Raw genomic sequence first — 18231 nt, 5'->3', positions numbered from 1 at the left:
GTATTTAATTAGTTATAGGTATAGATGAACTATTTCATACAGCACATAGCTCAAGAAACTATCGAAATTCTGTTGTAATAAATTTCTGCTACAATATATCACATATATCCATCATTGTACTACTGTTAACCATGTCTATACTATATCTTAAAATTAAAATAACAAACAGGGTAACTGGAATTTCAGATGATTAGAAATACGAAAAAAGGTATAATAGATCATTGTCTAAATACAAGAAACCACTAATTATTAATATATTTAAGAAGAAGAAATATTTCTAGTCAATAAGGAAGTCTTTGTTCAAATATAAAAGATTTATAACATAAAACTAATTTTCTGCTAAATGGCAATTATGAAATTGTCCATGAATGTTTTATATGCAATTTTGTTCCATAATACGATCAATTTCTATTAAACAAAGATAGTAAAATATGAATTGTTAAAAATTATTGGAAAATTATATTTTGTATGTTAATAGTTACTTTCTAGTAAAAATTAAAATACAAATACAGTATCAAATACTTTATTATAAACATATACAAAACTACACTATTTACTCAATATAATTATTTCAGTTGATTAAAATAATATAATACTAGTTGTAAAGATCATAAAAAGTGATTTGATTGATAAGTGAATATAAAAAATAAAGCTCATTCTCATTTTGATTATTAGCTATGATTAGTCCAATTAGTTTTTGTACTAATCAAAATTCATGTTATTACGTCGTTCAATGTCTTTAATTTCTAACATATCTGTCTTAAGACGTAGTTTCATAATCTCCCGCCAAATATCCATTCTGTGTTGTTCATTGTCAATTCCAAGCCTCAATAAAATATTTTCATTTATTCTTAGCAACACTCTTCCTGTGATATCATGCTTAAATAAACATCAATAGTATTGATCATGTGTTATAATGTCAGAAGTACAACAGTGCAACTGAAGCACAGTACCGTTAATCCTCATTTAATAAAATACTTACATATAAAAACTTTTCATGGTATAATTGATAATAATCACTACAATGCCTCCTTAACCATTTTTGTACATCTAATACATTCCACAAATAAACTGGACGAGGCCGTGTAGTTTTATTCTACAATTTTGTATACATTCTTTGTTAATATAATATTAACCTATTACAGTTACTGTCTTGACATACCTTTGGTTTATTAGTAGAATTTACTACTTCCTCTACCATTGTGTTTATACTTTAAAATACAAAAAAGTTTTAAGCTCTTTAAAATCATTAAATGTACAGGTTACAATTATTGTAACATTGTGAATTTGATAACTTGTATAAAATATTAATACTTTTATCTTTCAGATACAATAACTATGTCATAAAAATTCAATGTACAAAAATGGAATAAAAATAATTCAAGATATATGTACTCTTTTCTATAAAATTAATATCTTTTTCCTACATGGTATTTGATCAAAATAGCGCCATTTTATTACCACACAGTGCATGTATCACAGAATGGAATAGTGTTACTAAAATTTGAAAACTGCACAAAATTAATAAAAAAGATTGATGCTTTCAATAATTTTATGATTGTTCCTAATCCTGCAGAGAACAATTACTTCTCAATATTCATTGTTAATAAATAATTTTGTCCAATAAGTAAATTCACGATCCAATCATTACCCACTTTGACTATGAAATTTAATTTACGATTTCTAGTCTTGAATACCTTATTTTAATTCGAATATGAATTATAAATTACATATATACGTATATTTAATGCATATAATACATATAATACCAAGAAAATTGTAATGTAAGAAATACTTGAAATCTTCTGTTTGAAGGATATGCCGCTCTTATACCAAACGCAAATATGGCGTAATATTAATATCTTACCTTGAAATAACAGCCATTATTAGTAGATTTCTACGGTAGGTTTGAAGATCTTCTATTTTGAGGCCTAATTATTATCACACACACGAAATTAATAAAGATTACACCCGCGCAAAAGACGCACTTCGAGCAGAATTTGAAACTCGACTAGTTCGTAAAGAAGCCGGAAGTAGACTGATTTGACTCACCAACTTCACGTGTTACCCGTCAATCGCTGTTTCCGATTCTTCTTCTGTGGCTAACGAAACAAAATGGTAACTATTTCTTATTTATCATTTAGAAATTTCTGTAATTTTATTATATTGTGCATAGTACAATCCTATGATGGATGTATTTGTTGAATAAATAATACTAATCTTATTTTTAAATGGTGTATTCGAGATAAACAATGACATGTTTGTGAAACATTGAGCTATTAGGCGAATACGAACCATGTGGTTGTCACAATCTGCAATCATATAATATTTGTTTTTGTAATAATAATAAATAAATTCTGCAAATAGAATACATAAAATGTATAAAATTTAAAATGTGAGCATTGTGTTTTAAATATTGCTTGAATAATATACTTAACCTCAATGTATAAAACCGGTAGTACTAGTACAACATGTTATAAGTTTTTGATAGCTTGGTACTGTCCAGATGAGTGATGATTAGTAATTTAATGACATTGTTAATCATTAATTTCTTCTTTTACATTTCAGACTTGCAAACGCAGAAACGGTGGACGAGCTAAACACGGCCGTGGTCATGTAAACCCTGTTCGCTGTACCAATTGTGCCCGATGTGTACCAAAGGATAAAGCAATTAAGAAGTTTGTTATCCGAAACATTGTAGAAGCAGCTGCTGTCAGAGATATAACAGAAGCTAGCTTTTATTCTGCATACCAGCTTCCAAAATTGTACGCCAAGTTACACTACTGTGTATCTTGTGCTATCCACTCTAAAGTAGTTCGTAACAGGTCTAAAGCAAACCGTCGTATCAGAACTCCGCCAGTCCGTAATTTCCCCAGGGTAATTATCTGAAACATATAAAGTTACATTCAATATTAATATTACTTCACATTTTTATTTTACTTTTTATGTTTGTTTAGGATCTGCGCCAGGGACAACAAAACAGAAAATAATGTATTATATAAATTTTAAAGGAAAATAAATAATAAAATTGATATCAGATGATATTTATTTATATTATACACTTCATAAGTTACAAGATAAATTATTCTATAACTTCCCTATGATCTTGAAAAGAATTACTTTTCAATTCATTATTATTTAATTTAAAGTCAACACAATGATAATGAACAATGTAAAAATTATGTGATACAATTTTATTACACGTATGTACGTTCGCATGATTTACACAATGAAATGATATATTTCAAGTGTGGTCTCAATATTAGCTACAATTACCAAGTAGTTAATATTCAGTCAATTTACAAAAATGTGACGTTTAATATGAAACAGAACTTCATATCTAGATTCTACCAATAAATTGCATAAAATTGATCAAAATATTCTGCATATAATCATACAATCAAAGATCACGCTATTAATTGTTGCATCTCATTAAAATTAATATACAAATAACAATAATTCCCAAATATAGGAAGAAAGAAATCATTTATTTGCTTCTTCCATCGCCTTTTTCAGTGTTTTTTCAAAGATCTTTTTGGAATCACAAAATCCTTGCTTTGTTTTACCAAATGAATTTGGTCCTGCTGAGGTTGGCGTTTCACGGCCGATATTTCTCATCCTCATCCTTGCTTCTGCTGGCATTTCTTCAGGTTCTTCTTCTTCATCTGTATTGAACACAGATGCTACTGTTGGCCTCTGTACCGGTGTTGCTTTCACAGTGGGTTTCTATAAAATTGTTTCATAAGTAACAATATATTACAGTTTACATTTTACTGTATATATTATCTACATACCGATGTTGATCCTAATTTTATTTGAATGCCCTTCTTTTGCTGTTCTGTTCCACCTTTCTTTCCAAATGCAAATGTCAGCTTCTGCTTCTTTGCATCGGTTTGACTGTAATTGGTTGCCTCACAACGATCATCCGATCTAAGTGGAGAACGATCCCTTCCTTTGTCATCACCTCTGGAGTCCTCTGCTCTGTACACACTTGACCCTGACAACGTCAAACACTGGCAAAGTTCAGATCAAGTTAAACAACATTATTTCTTTAACCGGAAATCATTTAAGCAACATGCTCAGTACAACTTTCTTGTAATTTTAAATTTAATTTAAAACAAAAGAAGTTAACAAATAATGACGAACAAGTTTGCATGTAATATAGATTTCCTGAAGTTATTTATAACAATAGAGATAACTGTATATAATATTTACTTGATAATTTTATTACATAAGGTTAACATTCATTCCGTTTTTATTAATATGTTATATCCTTTGGCACATGGTTGTAGGATGCGCACACCCGAAAATGGTACATGAAAAGTAAGAAACAAGTTTTAGATGATGAAATACGATTCAAAAGACTTTGCTTCCTCTTATAACCGTTTCACAATCAATTTTGTAAACTATATATGTTTAAAATTGTCTGTTCTCATAATCAGAGACTGTAGACATGAAATCAATAACGAAAACAAATCAAGAAGAGAGTACTGTACACGTTCTGTTACGGCACGAAGTAAATGTTATTTTTACCTAATGTAATTGATACGATTATAAATAAAATGAATAAAACCTTTTCTATATTCGTCCCCTGGATTCCTCTTCGACATTCTTTCTGATTTTCTTTAGGACGCAATGCGAAATCCACTGAACTGGAGCAGTTTAACGCCAGTAAATGCCAGTAACTGTAGTTTACTTCACTCTGGTAACTATATCTTCTTTCAATAGGGATATTTCAGAAAGTATATTCTGCTTATTTTCCCCTATATTGCAACGACCTGCATAGTTATATTTAACTTCACAGGATACCGAATGAAATTTAAATTTAGTTCCTCAACGTTCATAAATGTCAGGTAAACTGTAATATATTACATTTATTATTATTTAAACATAAAAATGATCAAATATTAATCATTCCATACTCCATTTATAATATCTAACCTCTATTATCATCATCTATACATATATAAATACATTTACAACGAGTACTGTAACCAGCAAGTGTTCTTCTTTAAAACAATTGCTTGAGAAAGAATAACCGTCGATAGAATTTCAAACTATGGAAGGAAGTAAGGAATCATTTTCATTGTATTTATTTATTTAATAAGAATGATTCGCAGTTAACGATTTATTCAGAGAAAAGATAACGAAAGTAACAATGAAGTTCTCGTTATCTACACGTGTGATGAAACAAAAAACAGATTCGAAGATATTACTTAACGGAATATTCTTGATGGTGAGATTATTATCTATTATTCATTTAAATGATGAATTTGTTATTTTCTTTTAACACAATATTATCATTTCACTTTTTCTATCGCTCATCTATCTATACAATACTTTTACCTAATAAACTAACAATACGTATTTATAGAATTCATCGATAAGATTAGATGGCTCCCTGTGTTTATCATTCCGATTTATTCCCAAATCAAAAATTTATATTATTTTCGGTAATCCACTCAGCAGTCGTCAAAAATAGAAATAAGAGAATCGAGCCATTGAAATGTCTGCTGTGGTATTTTGGTTTATTCTTCTAATGGTAATCTGAATATTTTTTAAATAAATAACATTTGCACATATCACCGTTATCTTTTCGTAATTTTTATTCAATCTAGTAATAAACATACTGAACTTTTTTACATTATTTACTATCGTTTTGACGTTGACATTTTTTTTAGCTGATTTTCGAAACGCGTGGTAAACCTTTCGAATCCTCAGACGAATCAAAGGAATCAATTTCGCAAGGTATCGTTTAAATAATTTTCCTAGATATCATCGTCTAAATTTTATTTTGACTTTTATGTTTATTATTGCTTTTTTAAAGAATATTGCACAATTTTCTAGTTAAGGCAGCTCCGGTATGCAGAAACACGACTTATTGTGAAATTACCCCGCATTATCCAACGGAGGTAGTGTTCAATGCCCTGCAGAAGAATCCTCACCTACGTAATTATGAAAACATCGATGAGGTTCGTAAGTGGTCTCAGCGGAATTTTATTAGCCTAATATTATATAATATTATATGTATATAAAACAAATGAAAATTTTATTTCTACTAGGGCCGGCCCTGAGATTTCGAAGGTCCGAGGCGAACTCCGAAAAAGGGCCCCGTCACATATATGACATTAAAAAAGTAGCTCAAATAAAATTTATAAAATTAACATTAAAGCTTGTATAACTAATTTAGATTTGCATTTACATCGATTAATGTTCAAATAAACATTACTCTTCTTGCATTCTTAGATGCAAAATCGTCTTATGGGGGCCCTAGTCTGCCTAGGCCCAGGGCCGGCCCTAGTTTCTACTGTAATTAATGAATAATTTATTTAACGTTAAAAGTCGAATTTATATACATACCGGAAGAATCTTCAAAATGTGAAGAGAAAGTTTGCGAAATTTAAAACTTGCTAGAAATTTTTATTTATTTCCTTGGAGTTATCGACCGGGTACATTTTGTAATTTTTTTGCATTAATAATGAAGACTAAAAGAAGTAATTTTCAAGAATGGGCCTCATTTGTGATAAACGCGGAAACATAATTCATGACAGCAGATAATTAAATGTTAATGAAGTTACCAAGCGTTAAAAATCAATGCCTACACTCGCGTAACTTTTACAAAGTGTTAATTACATCTTACTTTAATCACCACATACTTTAATACTACATATCTAAATTTCGTAATTGTTCATTTGCATTCTTTTTAACAGATGGACGTACATGAACGAGATGAAGACATACCCGAAGAGGAACCACTTTGTGTATCAACGGTAAATTAAACTGAAGAAGGAGCATACATCCTGTTGTACTTGAAATAATATTAAACCCTAATAGAAGCACGAGCGTGATACTTTCGCTGTTGTTTTAGGAGCAAGTAGTGTTTCCAAAATCTGCTGAAACTAAAAGTTTTGAATGGCAATACATTGTGAATCAGGAGGATTTCAGGCAGAGTGTACGCATTGAAAAATGCCGGTAAGCATAGCTAATGTACAGGGCCCCCTAAGGTCTAGGGCCCTCATAACAAGAAGAGTAATGTTTACTTGAATATTAATCGATGTAAATGCAAATCTAAATTAGTTACACAAGTTTTAATATTAATTTTATAAATTTTATTTGAGGTACTTTTTTTTATGTCATATATGTAAAGGGACCCTTTTTCGGAGCTCGCCTCGGACCCCCGAAATCTCAGGGCCGGCCCTGCTAATGTACTGTGACAGTCTTAAGCTTCGTAAAATCATCAATTTCATAATTTTCTAGGGAAGAAGGCCAACAATGTAGAGTGATTGACGATTTCGCTGAGGGCTACTACACAAAATGCAAACAAAAATACATATATCGTCAACTATTGGCAGTTTCAGCGAACGGTTCGATATATCACGAATCGTTCCGATTTCCAGCTAGCTGTTGCTGTCATATCGAATTCAGAGCCGATGTATTTTTGAAATCGTTTAAACGCAAAGTTTGACGATATAAAATATACTAAGCGTACAAATTAATTATGTTAATTGCAGATTTACTTTTATAAAGTTATGCTAACTCCAGTTTTTAAAGTAATTTTTATTGTTATTGTATTCTGGCGCCACTTTTCAAATAGTAATTGAGAAGGCGTAATGTTAAAGGTACCGAATTAATTTGTACACCTAATAGAAATCTAGTACTGGTTATGTATAATACATAGTAGTTTTCTTAAAATGAAAATAACGTGATTTAAATAAACGAGTTATTCATTGCCCGAATATGATTAATATGATTTGTTCTTTCGTGTTCCAGGTGCGACATAGCGTAATAATGAATACTTATCGTTTGGAGTGTAAAGATGTTTTTCATCAGTCTACGCTGGACAGTTTACTTATCAGTAATAATGTGTTCAGCTTTCTATATCAAGGAATATAATTAGTTTTTATTATATTCTACTTTCAATTTAGTAGACGGTATACGCGTTACAGTTTTCACTGAAGTCTTTATTTTTTATCGAGTTTAAATATCGTTCTAAAACTACGCCTTTCACATACCTTCTTATTCTTCCTCGTTTCGACTTGAACCCATACTGCTGCATCATAGTGTGGCGATTTCTCTCGCTTAAAAACAATTTGTTTCCTGTCAATGTATTACATGTTGCTACTTTTCATTTAAAAATTGAGAAACAATTAAAAGAAATAAGGTGATTAATAGTCTATAAACTTTTATATCGCACAGGCAACGTGTTTAGTAGAAAAAAATCTTATCTCTATCAGACACACGATATGCTTTTCATGTTGCAGACACGACTTCCTGTAATTATTGGCAAGTTTCTTTTATTTTCTTGGACAAGTGATCGTTCCCTTAATATCTTACGTAAATGTAATAACGATCAAATTGACCAGTCTGCTAAGATATACATAGTACAATAGCGAAATTAAATAAGGAGACAGTCAGGAAACGAACATCAAATTTGTGAGAACTTGTTACAAGGGATACATTCAGTATAATCACCCTGCTGCCATTATTGATAATTTTTCTTCTGTCTCCATGTAAGAATGTTCATTTATCCTGATTATATACAGCCGGATACAAATAATAATAGTTGATGCATGATTTGCTCGCTTTCCATTCGAACTATTCGGAACGTAGGGTTTCTGAATTGAACTAATAATTTTACCATGTATTTTACTTGATCGCTATTTTTAAAGATCAATTTTCTTTTTATTTCCCTAACACGATAATCACCACTTCCTTTTTTTTTATGCCCAATTGTAGGAGATAAGGGCATACAATTCCTGACGACTTTTAACACATACTCAAGACGAACTTACTCAGAGCAAGAGTCATCATCAGAAACAGAGGTCATTGAAATCATCAAGGAATTTCCATCTAAACCAGGGATGAGCAACCTTTTTTTACAACGGGCCAGTTACAAATTTAAAAATGTTATGCGGGCCACGTGTAAGAAACTTATGATAATACAAACACTGAATGATGAACTCATATTATCTCTTTATTAACAAAATTAAGTTAACACGCCTAGGGTACAATGAGGCTGCAGGACACTAGGAATTTTTCAAAGTAAAAATGTGAAATCTTTGAAGGGCCGCACAAGAAAGTAGCGGGCCGCATGCGGGTTGCTCATCCCTGATCTAAACAAAACTTATTAACCGCAAGATTTTCCGCAAAACATGGATAGATTAAAATGGGACACTCCGTATAAATAGATTTCCAGATAGGAAAAGTGTGAGTCTTTCGCAACCACACTTCGTTCTACATTCGTTTTTACTTAATTTGCACGAATCGTTACCAGTTTTCCATTCGAACTAGCAAGCCTAACGAGCCTTAACTTATGTCATTAAATGAAACGTCTATAATTATGCTGTCCACGTTCGGTTAAACGGGAATAGGGAAAATATGAAAACAATCGAGCACGATTTTTATCGAGCAGACCTGGCTATTCATTATTCCAATGGGTACGATTGCATTTCACTGGAATGAGTACTTTCATTAGCCTGCTTTGACTTAAGAGCACGTGGATAAAACGGCACGTTCTTGTTCCTCTCTTGCAGAGTATTTTGGTATAAAACAACGTATGAATTTCGGTCGCGTTTTACTCGTCTGCCTTTTGAGAGGGCAACCGAGGAAAGTGAGTCAACGATATGATTGGCAATTTTCCAGGATGTACAGTGAATTTTAAAACATGGGACAGGAAAATGAAGAATAGACGTCTTCGTTAATATTTGATGAATTTTTGTAAGTTTAAAGGTAACTGTACTATTATATACAATTTTCTAGCTTATATTGTTACTATACTATTTAATTATTTTCTTATTTTAGAACGAAGAATCACTGTTGAATTTTGGAGAAAAATAACGAAGCGGCCAACGTTCTCCCGTAAAGGTAAAAAGGTGGGAGTCGGTATAAAGAGAGGAAATACTCGATGGCGATGGCCAGTGAGTTCAGTGAGAGTGCCGTGATCCTTTTACCGATCTACCGTGAAAGTCAACCATGAAGGTACTCCATCGCAACATCATTGTGTATCAAATACATTTTTATCCATGTGTGAAGTGTGATTTTTTTTTAATTTATCTGTTCTTATAGATCAATTCTTATTTATTCAACCGAGCATTTTTCGTTCAAAGGTGTCTAATAAGATTGTGATGTGAGATTCGAAAAAGAAGTTGTATCTGTAGGATTCATCTTGTGGTATAATTGAAAGTGGATGGCGTCGCGGTTAACACCCACGTGAAAGTAAAACTCGTTCTTCTCAACAATGGGGAAAATAAGTTCTTCGCTTCTGTTTCATTCTGAACGTAAAAGTGTGGACGAAGATAATTGCCATTAGCGAGAGATCGTTTATCCGCAACTAAATTGCGTTTCTATCGTTTCCGATGCTTAACATTTAGAATGTCATCGGGGTCACCGATCACTTTTCCTATTTTTCCAAATTTGATAACATAACATTTTTCAAGAAGTCACAAATCTTTATCTCAGTCGATGGTAAAAGTATTCCTGTTACCCAGGTAGTCAACAGGTACAGGATTTCTTTACTTGGAAATTTGTTCTTCTAGCAAAAAACAGCTTCCGTGAAAGTAGAATCAACTCGCATGAAATGCAGATTCGACGAATTCCAATGAACGTTTTAGAGAGGAAAAGAAATTGATTTATCGCTGGTACTGGAATTTGAATGAGTAACAAATGGACACAGTAACCGGAAACGATGAAAGGATACCTTTCTTTTGAAAGGATAGGACGTTCTTCGCTCCAGGTGATACTTGTACATACAAGGCGATATTATGCCGGTTTGCTTGCCGCTTTTTAGAAATCGTAGCTCATGAGTCTGAATAAGAGCGTATGGTAAACTGGGTCGAGCGTTGACACTATATCAAGTCCAAGAGCAAGGACGCTTCGATCACTTTCGTCTGACCGTGAATATTCGTTGTTCTCGAGATGGTCATTTGAAAACGTGAAAAAAATTAGCAATTTCTCACTAAACACTTTATCGTATTCCATGGAAAATGATTTGAGAAATGTTGACTTAGCTAATAATTCTTTAGTGACATAAATAGAACAGGGTTCAATGTAAGCTATAATCAATTCATTAATATTATTTTGTAATTAATATGTTTGTGTGAAAGTATGGATTGTAGATTATTAGAAACTTCTACTTCTTCCACCTCTTCTTAGAAATTTGTACATAGAAATAGGCGTAGACTTTCGATGTTGGTTTATTTTTTGGTCCTTTTGCCGGTCGTTTCTCGTCAATGTCTTCTTTCTTCTTTCCTCTTATATGAAACCAATAATTCTGTCAAGATCAATGTTTGTCACGGTCACATATATGAACATCTTCTAAAGCAAAGCTATGACTTTCACCAAGAACCGCTCCACTTGCTACATTCGCGTTCTAATAATCCATGCTTGACTGATTCATAAATTTGCAATTTTGTTAGAATTTTTGGAAACGTTGATAATAACATTATCACTTGTAATACTCATTAATCTCCTTGCAGACAGTTCAAAATTCTAACTCCACGTATTTTTCAGATCCTGCCACTGGTCGTCCTCTGCTGTTGTTCCATCCTCGTCCTCACGGAGAGCAGAGAATCCAGCAAAGAAGATTTATTATCTCGAGCCTCGGCTCAGCTGGAACGCCTGGCACCGTATAGAAGGACCTCGACAGACAAGAAAGCATCCGACGAACAGTGGCAATTGCTGGACAATGCCTCCAAGGATGCGAATAGAATATTGAGAGAACAACGTACAGCCTTTGAAATTTACAAACTTCTCCCAGAGAATATGCAGATTGATATCGCGAAGAGGATCGGCGCTGATCGAGCGACCATCGAGCTCCTAGGTGATCCAAAATACATACAGATGATGCAGGATAGGATCAAGAGATCAGGATCCAAACGCGATTATAGCGGACCCGAGGAATACGATCATCCTCCGGACGGGTATCATTATGGAGGATACGATACTGATCATGGAGAAAATCACGAATCTTCAGGATCCGATTCTGGAGGTATCCTGAAAGGATCCGGGAGCTTGATCGGCGGTATAGCCAATGGTATAATCGGTGGTCTTGTCAGCGCCTCCAGCAGCGCGTCGAAAGGATCATCCTCGGTCTCTGCTTCGAGTGCATCGTCCAGCTCTTCCTCGAGCTCGGATTCGGGTCATAAAAAACCGGAATACGGGCATACCTATTCGGTAACTATGTAGCCATTCGAATGTTATTTTCCGGGTTCGAGACACGTTCGCTTTTGGCTAGAATCAGAGAGAAAAGAAGGGGAATTCCATCATTTGTCTTCACTTTATGGGAAAACTCAGAGTCTAACTTAAAATCTTCTTCCTTGATAAATAAAGAATATGGACAAACATGGCAGGTGGTGGGACACTCCTCTCTCTACGCTTCCTTTTAACTAAGCAAACTCTATGTCGCAAGCAACCATTCATGAAATAACCCATGATCTTGATGTAAGATCAAGGTCTAAATATTTTTCGCGAGTGAAAGCGAAGAAAGTTCATATATATATATTGAAATAACGCAAGAGTACTTTCACAAAAAAGGTCAAGGCGAACGAGATGATTGTAAAAACATTCAATTTCGATCCTGTAAACGAACCCGCCACGAAATTCAACTGTATTCGCCCTCCAATAGCGATACATTAGAGTAGAAACGATAGATCAATGTATTAGCTGCACGAAAGAAAATAATTATCTGGGTCGTCAAGGTTGCAATTAAGGAGGGAAATCTTAGCTGGTTCTCGTCTTCTTCGAACGCCTCTATGAAATCATAGAATCTTTCAAACAAGTATTTCACGATAAAAATTTATAAACGTCATTGTTTCTTTTTTTGCAGTAGAAGTATAACTTTTACTCTTGTAGGATCCGGACGAACTGGTCCGTTGGTACAGATTTTTCGAAACGATTATTCGCTTCACGAATACCCTGCTGGAATTTGTAATTTGCGAATCATAATTATTCCGTAGTCGTTGATACGAAACAGGTCGACCGTGATATGTTATCATCAATGGGTCGAACTTGTCGCCGACTGAATTTTGCTTTGCGTACGACAGAATGACCCATTCTTCAGGACAGAGTGACTCACCAATGGGTCACTGGATGATAAGTCGACGTGGCCCATTGATGATGGGTCTTCAGTATATTAAATCTGAAAAATTATTGAACAAATTTTTTATGATTCTGTTTCACTATTGTTGCATAATTAAACAAAATATTTCATGGGCGTTAATGATCAACTAAGTACCAGCTAAATAAGTACCAAAAGCACTTACAAAGATTACACTTAAGATACAAGTAGTGTTAACGTTAGAATAAATAGAAGCAGCTTGTACCAAACAATCTTTGAATATTCAATAAAGTATAAATGAAATTTCATTGCAATCCGAATCTTTTATGTTAACTGAATTTTTCTATGATAGTACGACGATGACTCGTTCGGCGCGTGGGACATCAAAAAGGTGATCATTAGCACGTTAATGCAAGCGGTGAAAGCGATAAGCGGAGGTGTGATCGCATTGAAAGGTCAGATACTGAAAGGAAGCGGTTATCTTGTCTCTACCAAGGGCAAAATGATTACTAAAACAGGGGAAGCGATCACAACATTAGGTCGGAATATCGTGAAGAATGTTGCCCATCATCCACAACCGGAGTATCATCATCATAGTTATCCCTACGAAAATGGTAAGGCATTAAACATTGCAGTTCAATTTTTCTAAATATTTTAGTTTGATTAATTTAAATTAAAACTATTCGTTTACCTTATAAAACAATAGGTCACGATCATGAAGAAACTTACGATGGACCACCACCCAGTATCGAGGAATTTGCGGAACAAAACCACGATTACCATGCAAATTTGAACGACGAATCATCCTCGGACGGTAAGACTTTCAAGTCATTACCGTCGTATGCTGTTTAATCTCAGAAATCTGATGCCTAGAATGCAGTAATTACGTGGTTAGCGTGAAATGCATGCGAAGTGGTTACTACTTATCTAGTTTTTGTTTAAAACATATTAGTACAATTGATGCATCGAGAGTACCTGCTTGGTAAAAATTCGGTGAGAGGCGCAGTGTTCCGGTGGAGGTTGTTGCACGTTTTGAAATAAGGAAAGTAAGAGCGATCTTCACTTTCGAACGAGATACTATTCTCCAGAACTTTCCTTGAACTCGGTACAAGAGGTACGGCATTCTCATAATGACATTGGGAATTCTTTGCTACTTTGAACTTCGCCGACGTTCATGTGAACTTCTCTCTATTCACATTATTGCTTCTTTCCTGAATTTCACGTCTGAAGGATGAATAATACTTTCTTCGTGCTTTACAAATTACACGTTTCCGTGAGACATCTTCGCTTCAGCGATTTTCAAAATTCAGAGCTAATATATTTCCACTTGTGTTTAATTTAATCAGGTCATCACACCTGTATGTAATCCATTTTCTTATAATTTTCATTTAATTTTAATTTCTTCACTGATATTCTCCCTTTATAAAAATCTCAATCTTCTTTAATAGAAAATCTCTTCTTTTTAATAATGACAATAAATTTAACGTTTCGTTTCATGAACAGAAATTGAAGTACCTTGGAAGAAACAATATTATTTAATTAAAAGTAAATGTTAATAATTCCGTGAAACGAAATGTTGATATTCAGACCCGACTGACAGACGTCACGTTTACAGTCGATGACCAAGCGGGCCTTCTGATCATGAAACCGACGAAACCGGACGGACACGATCATCACCTCCTGGACACGGACTTTAAGAAACCTTCTCTGACCCAACCTGAAGAGAATTACAACGGGCCACCGCCTGGATTGCCCGAAAAACACGTGGAGAATCAAGAGAATCATTTGGTCATGGATTCTGGTCATCCTGATCATCCACCGTCCAGCTACGAGGTTCCAATTCAGCATTCATTGGACGAGCCCGCAAAGACTCAAGCTTATCCTCTTTATCCTCCTCTGAATTCTGGTTTCAATCTTAATAGTCCATTTTCTATTCAGCAAAGCGTAGAATATCCACCGATACATATTCAATATGCCTTACCCAACAAAGGAATTGATTTGCCTAATATAGATACTTCAAGCAACGATTTGTCTGTCTACTCCAGTCTATCCATCGACGTAGATCCCAAGATACAGACTGTCAAACTATCTCCACTGAAACATGGAAATGCTTTTGACCTGTCCAAGTTGCAACCTAATGGAAACTTTCAAAGTTTACCTTTGCTTCCTAATTATTCTCAATTTCAAGAACCTTTGAAGATACCCTTGTTGAAACCATTGACACCTTACTGGCAGAGTCAAGGACTGCTTCAACCATTTGGTAATCTTCATGCGAATCCTTGGTATAGAAGAAGAAGTAGTGCTCAAAGAAGGAGATCAGTCAATGAGATGCATCGTATGAGACAACACCATGGGTAGAGTGTATCACTGTAGCCACAGGTAATTGGAATTGATGCGATTGTTGGTTTTTCTATGAATATTACTGTGTTTCTTTCACTTCTGGCAAAGTAGGATTAACAGAAATTGTGATGATAATGGTAACCAAGTTATCAACTATGGAAAAGGTGTTATACCATTATTATAGAGATTGAATTGAGATTAGACTCCTTGCTTTCCAGGCGAAACGCAAAGCCATCACAGCTTCCTGTAATTTGTAAGCTTCTCCTCGTTGCTTTCTGTAACTAAACTGCTGAAGAATGCTTCGAAGCAAGCTAATAAAATTTCTCTTAAATTTTTGCATTCATCTTGAATTAATATCTGTTACAGTGATCTACTCTTATGGATCCTACCTCTACCCAAGTGGGTTCAGAATACATCATGGATATTGACCAGCAGCAGTGTTTAACACGTTCCATCCAGCATGGGTTTGTCTACCCACAACAGACTACAGTAATAGAGTCGCGCTTGTTACCTTCGGTACGAACGTGTTAAACAGAAATCCAAGACTGTAATGGAAGTTTCGCACGAGGAGCTGAATTGAAAGCTGAAGAACATTTACCTATCTGTGCGTGCGTGTGTCTCGGCTTTCGCCTGATGGAAAAAAGAAAGACCATAAACCATCGCAGATCGTCCCTGGTGGGAGTTACCACTGGATGAAATATTCCTGAAATTATTCTGGAAAAGAAAGCGGTCCGAAATGCAAATTAAGGACCGATGGACGTTGAACAGTTACAAGCATGTTGTGCTAGTGTAGAGAATATATTTTTTTATATATTCTCTCTTAAATCTGCCTTGTGATACGTGCTGAATACCTTTTGTATCATATACTTTTGTATAATTTTAATCTAAGGTATGACTCTTGTTCCTTGGCTGTTGTCACTGATGGGAGGATTATTTGATTAACGATGGATGATTATGATGGATGGAAGTGTATTATAATTCACCGTGTATAAATCCAATTAATATTTAGAAATGTTAAGTTGATCTTAAATGCAACCAAGAAGGCCATAATAATAAGAATGACTTTATTTTTCTCTAATTATTCTGTCGCTAGTAGGAATTTGTAATTATAGATTCTGTAATGTTATCCTTATTAAGATACCGCGGTATGTAAGTTATTCTGCTAGTGGAATGATTATTAATAATTCAATTTTTGTTACTCCTATGGAAGACTCGAATAAATTGTTTTGTCTATTGTTACAGGAACTACATATTATTTCTTTATTTTATTTTACCGAGGAAACGATTGAAACTATAATTTATGTGCTGACACAGGAGAGAAAGAAAGTTCGCTGCATCATTATTTAAAATGATGTGAATGGTGAAAATTGAAGGTGCAATGAACGATATACACGAAATAAAACGTCTGGAGCAAGATTCAACCTCGATCTCCTTTCATCAAATTCCACTGAGGGTGCAATGAACTTCCAAACCCAAATGACAACGTCTATTCCATAAATTCCTGGAAAGTGGTATCCAATTTTCCATTATCCAATCAATAGATCCATCAGATTTAATAGGTATTACTTTTCCACTATTACTTGAACAGTTATAAAATTCAAAATTCACTGTTTCTTTTTTATATCTACGTAACTTATTTTATATTAAAAAGAAAATAATGAAATGCTTAAACATTTTCTGCAGACTGTGAAATTTGGAAGATCCAATTTACTTGTCTCTCAAGCAATTGTACTGTAATTGGCAAAAAGCAATGTACAAAGTATTCCATTTGGGAGAAGATTGAATGGAGGGACGCATAATTTTAGTCATAAACTCACGTAGCACCGATGAATATAGTGGGTCACTGGATCACACACGTTGGTCCGTGTATCCACGCACACAGGTGTAATTCTCACGAGGGAATCCAGTAGCAGGATATGGAGAGAAACGGCGTTTGACCGGTCTTCGATCGAATCCATCCATCCGTCCACCTGCAAATACCGTGATACAATCAGAAATCAACTTTTCAGTCATCGAATTCTTTTCTCGTAACAAGAAGACTGGATCGAGCTGTCTGATCTTTTCAGATAATTGATATATTGATAAACAGAAATAAAAAGTAACAAAGATTGTTTATTATTTAATACTAGAGGAATTAAATTCATCAAAATAATTTTTTATTTTTCATTTTAATATATTTGGACACCCAAGAGTCATAGGATACATATTTAATTATTATTAATAAAAGTAGCAAAATATAAAAAAAAGACAGGAATAGAGAAATATAAAATAATTGTTCCATGTATTATTTGCAGAAGAAAATCAGGAACCCTGGGATTCTATCTTGATGACCGAATAACACATGGAATTGGGAATTCCTGTTAATTTCATGGAACCCATGACTTTTCCCGATTACGTTCCTTGTTTCGTACCAGCTGTTATCCATCGGAAGAAGGTAGGAGGCAACGTTTCGGCCTTCGATGATACGTTCGCCGGTTGCGAGTATAAATGAAGGACAATGACCTAATTGTGTGCAGAACACGCAGTGCTTCCTCAACGTCCAATCACCGCGTGCGTTTACTCGTCTTCGTTTATTTGTGATCTAACTTCCGGGTATATTTGATTTTTTCTAATTTGTTTCTTTTTTCTATCAGCGAGGACGTTTATCACCGGTGAAAGATAAATATTTATTCGTCGAGGAGACCCGTTAGTTGGAGAACAACGACACGATGAAGGTGAGTAATAGTTTCAAGTTCATTGAATTATTATCGCTTTGTAGGTGTCTTGATAAATTATTAATTCTTAAATAATCTTTGAAGATTGTTCATAAATTAATTTCATTTACCGTAACGGCTTTA

The 18231-nt window shown here is 34.1% G+C and overlaps 5 protein-coding genes across 8 annotated transcripts; 3 read left to right on the top strand and 2 right to left on the bottom strand.

The window, feature by feature from the left end:
• Positions 1-507: 507 nt before the first annotated feature.
• Positions 508-1458, bottom strand: LOC114874780 (protein aveugle). Its single transcript, XM_029184388.2, has 3 exons — positions 1163-1458; positions 983-1096; positions 508-879 (listed from the first exon to the last, which is right to left on the bottom strand). The coding sequence occupies exons 1-3, from the start codon at positions 1199-1201 to the stop codon at positions 703-705; spliced, it is 330 nt and encodes a 109-aa protein (XP_029040221.1). The 5' UTR covers positions 1202-1458; the 3' UTR covers positions 508-702.
• Positions 1459-2012: 554 nt separating this feature from the next.
• LOC114874779 (40S ribosomal protein S26) lies at positions 2013-3032 on the top strand. Its single transcript, XM_029184387.2, has 3 exons — positions 2013-2118; positions 2569-2877; positions 2958-3032. The coding sequence occupies exons 1-3, from the start codon at positions 2116-2118 to the stop codon at positions 2988-2990; spliced, it is 345 nt and encodes a 114-aa protein (XP_029040220.1). The 5' UTR covers positions 2013-2115; the 3' UTR covers positions 2991-3032.
• Positions 3029-4696, bottom strand: LOC114874778 (PEST proteolytic signal-containing nuclear protein-like). Its single transcript, XM_029184386.1, has 3 exons — positions 4574-4696; positions 3795-3997; positions 3029-3726 (listed from the first exon to the last, which is right to left on the bottom strand). The coding sequence occupies exons 1-3, from the start codon at positions 4608-4610 to the stop codon at positions 3484-3486; spliced, it is 483 nt and encodes a 160-aa protein (XP_029040219.1). The 5' UTR covers positions 4611-4696; the 3' UTR covers positions 3029-3483.
• A 93-nt stretch (positions 4697-4789) lies between these two features.
• Positions 4790-7711, top strand: LOC114874777 (protein spaetzle-like). 4 transcript variants are annotated; one of them, XM_029184381.2, is made up of 7 exons: positions 4790-4853; positions 5137-5236; positions 5682-5748; positions 5848-5972; positions 6711-6770; positions 6869-6972; positions 7258-7711. In XM_029184381.2, the coding sequence occupies exons 1-7, from the start codon at positions 4813-4815 to the stop codon at positions 7463-7465; spliced, it is 705 nt and encodes a 234-aa protein (XP_029040214.2). In that variant the 5' UTR covers positions 4790-4812; the 3' UTR covers positions 7466-7711. The 4 variants fall into 4 exon arrangements, with proteins under 4 accessions (XP_029040214.2, XP_029040217.2, XP_029040215.2 ...); XM_029184384.2 differs by lacking the exon at positions 5137-5236 and adding an exon at positions 5375-5542 and having other exon boundaries at positions 4822-4853; XM_029184382.2 differs by lacking the exon at positions 4790-4853 and adding an exon at positions 4860-5069.
• A 1640-nt stretch (positions 7712-9351) lies between these two features.
• Positions 9352-17342, top strand: LOC114874781. Its single transcript, XM_029184389.2, has 5 exons — positions 9352-9978; positions 11509-12171; positions 13407-13668; positions 13761-13868; positions 14670-17342. Exons 1-5 carry the CDS (start codon positions 9973-9975, stop codon positions 15410-15412), a joined length of 1782 nt encoding a protein of 593 aa, XP_029040222.2. The 5' UTR covers positions 9352-9972; the 3' UTR covers positions 15413-17342.
• Positions 17343-18231: the final 889 nt, after the last annotated feature.

The sequence above is a fragment of the Osmia bicornis genome, chromosome 2, assembly GCF_907164935.1.
Source record: "Osmia bicornis bicornis chromosome 2, iOsmBic2.1, whole genome shotgun sequence".
Classification (NCBI taxonomy): Eukaryota; Metazoa; Arthropoda; class Insecta; order Hymenoptera; family Megachilidae; genus Osmia; species Osmia bicornis.
The sequence above is the reverse complement of the archived record's forward strand: the minus strand, read 5'-3'. Positions and strand labels throughout refer to the sequence as shown.

Excerpts from the sequence above, each read along its gene's own strand:
- LOC114874780 (XM_029184388.2), bottom strand. The coding sequence starts at position 1,201 with ATGGTAGAGGAAGTAGTAAATTCTACTAATAAACCAAAG. Across the intron at positions 1,097-1,162 it reads ATTCTACTAATAAACCAAAG|AATAAAACTACACGGCCTCG; the intron begins GTATGTCAAGAC and ends ACAAAATTGTAG. Across the intron at positions 880-982 it reads ACCATGAAAAGTTTTTATAT|CATGATATCACAGGAAGAGT; the intron begins GTAAGTATTTTA and ends TGTTTATTTAAG.
- LOC114874779 (XM_029184387.2), top strand. Across the intron at positions 2,878-2,957 it reads CAGTCCGTAATTTCCCCAGG|GATCTGCGCCAGGGACAACA; the intron begins GTAATTATCTGA and ends ATGTTTGTTTAG.
- LOC114874778 (XM_029184386.1), bottom strand. The coding sequence starts at position 4,610 with ATGTCGAAGAGGAATCCAGGGGACGAATATAGAAAAG. Across the intron at positions 3,998-4,573 it reads AGGGGACGAATATAGAAAAG|GGTCAAGTGTGTACAGAGCA; the intron begins GTTTTATTCATT and ends TGACGTTGTCAG. Across the intron at positions 3,727-3,794 it reads TAAAATTAGGATCAACATCG|AAACCCACTGTGAAAGCAAC; the intron begins GTATGTAGATAA and ends ACAATTTTATAG.
- LOC114874777 (XM_029184381.2), top strand. The coding sequence starts at position 4,813 with ATGAAATTTAAATTTAGTTCCTCAACGTTCATAAATGTCAG. Across the intron at positions 4,854-5,136 it reads TCAACGTTCATAAATGTCAG|AGAAAAGATAACGAAAGTAA; the intron begins GTAAACTGTAAT and ends CGATTTATTCAG. Across the intron at positions 6,973-7,257 it reads GTACGCATTGAAAAATGCCG|GGAAGAAGGCCAACAATGTA; the intron begins GTAAGCATAGCT and ends ATAATTTTCTAG.
- LOC114874781 (XM_029184389.2), top strand. Across the intron at positions 13,669-13,760 it reads TAGTTATCCCTACGAAAATG|GTCACGATCATGAAGAAACT; the intron begins GTAAGGCATTAA and ends ATAAAACAATAG. Across the intron at positions 13,869-14,669 it reads CGACGAATCATCCTCGGACG|TCGATGACCAAGCGGGCCTT; the intron begins GTAAGACTTTCA and ends TCACGTTTACAG.